The sequence below is a fragment of the Vigna unguiculata genome, chromosome 5, assembly GCF_037176805.1.
Source record: "Vigna unguiculata cultivar grain cowpea cultivar isolate G323 ecotype 2 chromosome 5, ASM3717680v1, whole genome shotgun sequence".
In the NCBI taxonomy this organism is placed as follows: domain Eukaryota; kingdom Viridiplantae; phylum Streptophyta; class Magnoliopsida; order Fabales; family Fabaceae; genus Vigna; species Vigna unguiculata.
Window position 1 is genome coordinate 15140098 of NC_140796.1, and position 4183 is coordinate 15144280.

General features: G+C 36.6%; 1 protein-coding gene across 1 annotated transcript; it reads right to left on the bottom strand.

The window, feature by feature from the left end:
- Positions 1 to 225: 225 nt before the first annotated feature.
- LOC114184390 (G-type lectin S-receptor-like serine/threonine-protein kinase At1g11300) lies at positions 226 to 3868 on the bottom strand. The gene is made up of 7 exons (XM_028071700.2): positions 2446 to 3868; positions 2254 to 2358; positions 1933 to 2159; positions 1648 to 1858; positions 1207 to 1444; positions 986 to 1136; positions 226 to 895 (listed from the first exon to the last, which is right to left on the bottom strand). The coding sequence occupies exons 1-7, from the start codon at positions 3689 to 3691 to the stop codon at positions 587 to 589; spliced, it is 2487 nt and encodes an 828-aa protein (XP_027927501.2). The 5' UTR covers positions 3692 to 3868; the 3' UTR covers positions 226 to 586.
- Positions 3869 to 4183: the final 315 nt, after the last annotated feature.

Sequence of the window (4183 nt, forward strand, 5' to 3'; positions counted from 1 at the left end):
AAACTCCACATTCATTCTTACATCTATTGAAGAGCAACTACATCAGATTTCTCACTTTGCTCTGGTACTTGATGAATTGTAGGTAGGTATTATGACTCAGAAATAAAACCACAAGGTAAATTTGTTAGAATCATTTTACATTGGAATCACTTCTATTATTAAAAGATTCTAGTTTTCTCATTGATCAACAACATTTACATTTATGAATACTGAAAGTTTGAACAGACTAAGAAATTAAGAGATACAATTATCATACTGACTTTTAAATTAAAAGTGCCGATAACTTAAGACTATGAATACATTTAGCAAACTGAAACAGAAAATATAAGGTCATGTTAATTCATAAAGTAAATATTTATGATGATTACAATGGAGGAAAAACAAGAAAAAGGCAAAAAAAAATCTACAAAATGGGGCAAAACACCTATTTATATTGTCAGCAATCAGCACTGAACACCCCCGAAGAGGACTCAATTCAGTTTCTTGGAACCAATTCCAATGCTGAGTTCTTTACTCATTCTGGGAAATGCTGTAAGAGAATAGGTTGTGACTGTGCTTGATTCACCTTTCTTAGAGCTCTTATTTTCTATCTTCCATAGATAGTTGTAATGCTAGCAGTGTTGGTGGAGGAAAATCTATGACTTCCTTTACATGGCTCCGAATTCAGCAGATTATGCCTCAGGATGAATGCAGGTTGGCTTGGAGGAGGAAGAAACGCAACCTCACTGTTAAGCATAGAAATTACTGCAGCCATAGTGGGTCTGTCTACAGCAAGTTCTTGTACACACAGAAGAGCTATGTTAATGCACCTTAAAATATCTATATGATAACTAGGATCATATACTTCTGGATCTATTATAGAAGATATGTTGCCTTCCCTCCATTGTATCCAGGCCTAAAATGAAAAGAAAAATCAAACATTTGTATGTTGGATGAACAAAAGGCAAATGTTTCTGTGAATGAGAAATGAGTTGCTGAGACTTACAAATCCCAAGAGGCTAAGAACATGTTCATCATCATAAAAGCTTGAATTTCTTCTTCCAGTTACAATCTCTAGTGCTAAAACACCAAAGCTAAAGACATCCGATTTCTCTGAAAACAGGCCTTGCATTGCATATTCAGGGGACATGTAGCCACTGCATTAAAATGTCAACCGTGATTCTCCAATAATTTTCTTCAAATAATGGATAAAGAAAATATACTTACTATGTCCCAACAATCCTATTAGTATTAGCGTGATCTTCTGTGCCTCCAAAGATTCTAGCCATACCAAAGTCTGATATTTTTGGATTTAGGTCTTCATCTAACAAGATATTACTTGTCTTCAAATCTCTGTGTATGATTCTTAGTCTGGAGTCCCTGTGAAGATATAGCAATCCTCGAGCTATTCCTTCTATTATGCTGCACCGCTTCCTCCAACCTACGAGTTTACTTTTTGATGGATCTAAAAAATTGTGGTAGAATTATACTGTTAAGAACACAATCTTAGAAATGGAAGTTATGAAGCTGAGTCATCTAAAGGCCCTGGATTAGCATGCTTGCAAAGAAAACTCCCTAGTTATGAAATGAATGTTTATATCTTAAACAATTGTGTCCTAAATAAACAGAAACAATTAGTATGGAAATGGTTATGAGAAAAATACTAACCAAAGATTAACACATCCAAGCTTTTATTTGGCAAGTATTCATAGATCAACATCTTTTCGTCACCTTCAATGCAGCAGCCAAAAAGTCTTACAAGATTACGGTGTTGAAGCTTGGAAATGACCACTACTTCATTCATGAATTCTTCTTGACCTTGTCCAGATGCTCTAGAAAGTCTTTTAACTGCTATTTCTTGTCCATCTTGCAGTTTCCCCTGAAAAAAAAAATTTATGAGCACAACTAAAAACAACTAATGGATTCAAATATGATAACTTTGTTTAAAGGTACCTTGTACACAGGACCAAAACCACCCTGCCCAAGTTTGTTGGACAGGTGGAAGTTGTTTGTGGCTGTTGCAAGCCTTTCAAAATCAAACAGTAACAGCTCCTGGAGTTTAACTTGTGACAGTTCTTCACCTTTGTGACTAGGATGTTCTGGTGTTTCACCTTTTTTCAATCGTTGGAAATCTTTGATGTTCCTATTCCTTGCTGATCTGATTGCGTGCCATATTTTAGCTGGAGTTAAAAACATAAAGTAAGCTTAACTCTTTTACTACAAAAAGTAAAATTTATAATAAACTAATTCTGAAACAAGACAAAGATGTCATACCTGGGTGATTGGAAGTCCTCCACATGACATATGCACAAATAACTATGATGACTGATACTACTGTCACTGTAATTCCGACGATGATTGCTGTGTGTGTCCCTTTATCTGTTATGAAGGAAGAACCAAATTTAAAATATGAGGAATCCAGTTCAAAGAAACAGTGTTTAAAATGTTTGAGCAGACTCAGCATACCATGTTCAAGATCAGAATCGGCTACACGAACATATAACTCAAGTCCTCCCTCTGAGAATTGTTGTATGTCTAGCAGATTCCCAGTCCAAGACATGCAACCAATTCCAACATCATAGGAATAAGCAACACAAGAGCAATTCTCCAAGCATTGCCTTCTGCATTCAGTGTCAACAGGAGACCCTTCTGGAAAATCAGGAACCTTAACCATTTGCAGTTGCGAAAAACCATCTTCCTTAACACTTACGTTTTGATTGACCCTTTCACACTTCAAAGGTGTGCTCCTAACACACCCACTTGACCAGTTTTGTCTATTCCATTCTTCTTTGTTCCTCGGCTCAAACCCTTTCAAACAACTGCAAATTGGTGAGTTTTTTGCATTACAAATAGAAAATGAACCACATATTCCATAAACATCACAATCTGATTCATGACTACTCCACGAAATTTCCATTTCTTCCTTCTTATCATTCCACGATAGTTGTTCATACTGGCCTCGCGAATTCATCACATAGATAAAAATCTCCAGCGGACTTGGTACCGTGTAATAGAAATATGTATTTCCTTCGTCATCATCCCCAGCTTTGAAAGAATAAAGAAACGATGACATGGGTATCCCTGTAAAGATCACACCATTCCATGGACCACTGCGCCAGTACGGTCGAGTTTCATTCCAAATGAACACCTCGAGTATATTTATGCGTCGAAGAACACTGGAAGTGAAGCTCCCAACGGAGGGATTTGAAGGGCTTTTCCATGCTGTAAGTTCTACTTTCCTACCTGTTTTTGCGTTGGTTAAAGTTTTCATTCCGGGCATTAACGTATTCGAAGGTTGCTGAAAACTATCCCACAATGTTCCCCTTGTGGTTTCAGTGAGAACTAGCTTACCAGAATCTGAAAGCTGGGCACTTGTATTCGATGATGCTGTGGACACATTTGTTGACCAAATCACTTGATTCTGACCATTCAACACCACAAGATTGCCATCTTCAGAAATCGTAACAGCCCCAGAAGAATGATTCAGAGGTTGGTTTCTGTTAGCCACCCATATGACAGTGGATTTGGTTTGCCACCAAATTCCCACATAACGATTGGTAGAATTTTGAGGGGTGAAGAACCCCAAGGTGAAGTTGCCACCAGCGGAGGTTATAGTTTCATTGTCCTTGATGAACTGAGATGAGGAGATAATGTCTGTGGCATTACCAATATCCAAAACATAACAACACAGTATGAACAAAACAAAGAACATGTTTGCACACGGTTCCTGAAACTCTTTACCATGAACCAAATGGCCACTGTAAGATTTGACAGTGCCCCTTTGAAGTCAACGGTTTGTGCCATGCAAATCTGATATCTCCTCTTGACTAAATAATTGTTCAATTCAGTTTTCTTCGATGAATACGAAAAGCTGAATATAATAAACATGCTTCACTATCACATCTTTCATTTCACGCCCTTTTCTGTTTCTTGTTCCACACAATTAACTTACCTCGTCCAATTTGTGAGAATATTTTTGTAGTCAACTTTGACTTGGTAGGTTGCTGACGTAATTTTACTAAACTAATATTACTTCTCTGATTCATTTTGAAACTATACATTTAAATTAGTTTTCAAGGTGGTTGCTATCCAATTTTATTTTTGTAGTTGCCAAGATCTTAAAAGTTTCAACTAAAATCTGCGAGCAAATAAAAGAATAATTGAATTTCAGTAAAACTAAATATATGTCATAAAAAAATTATTC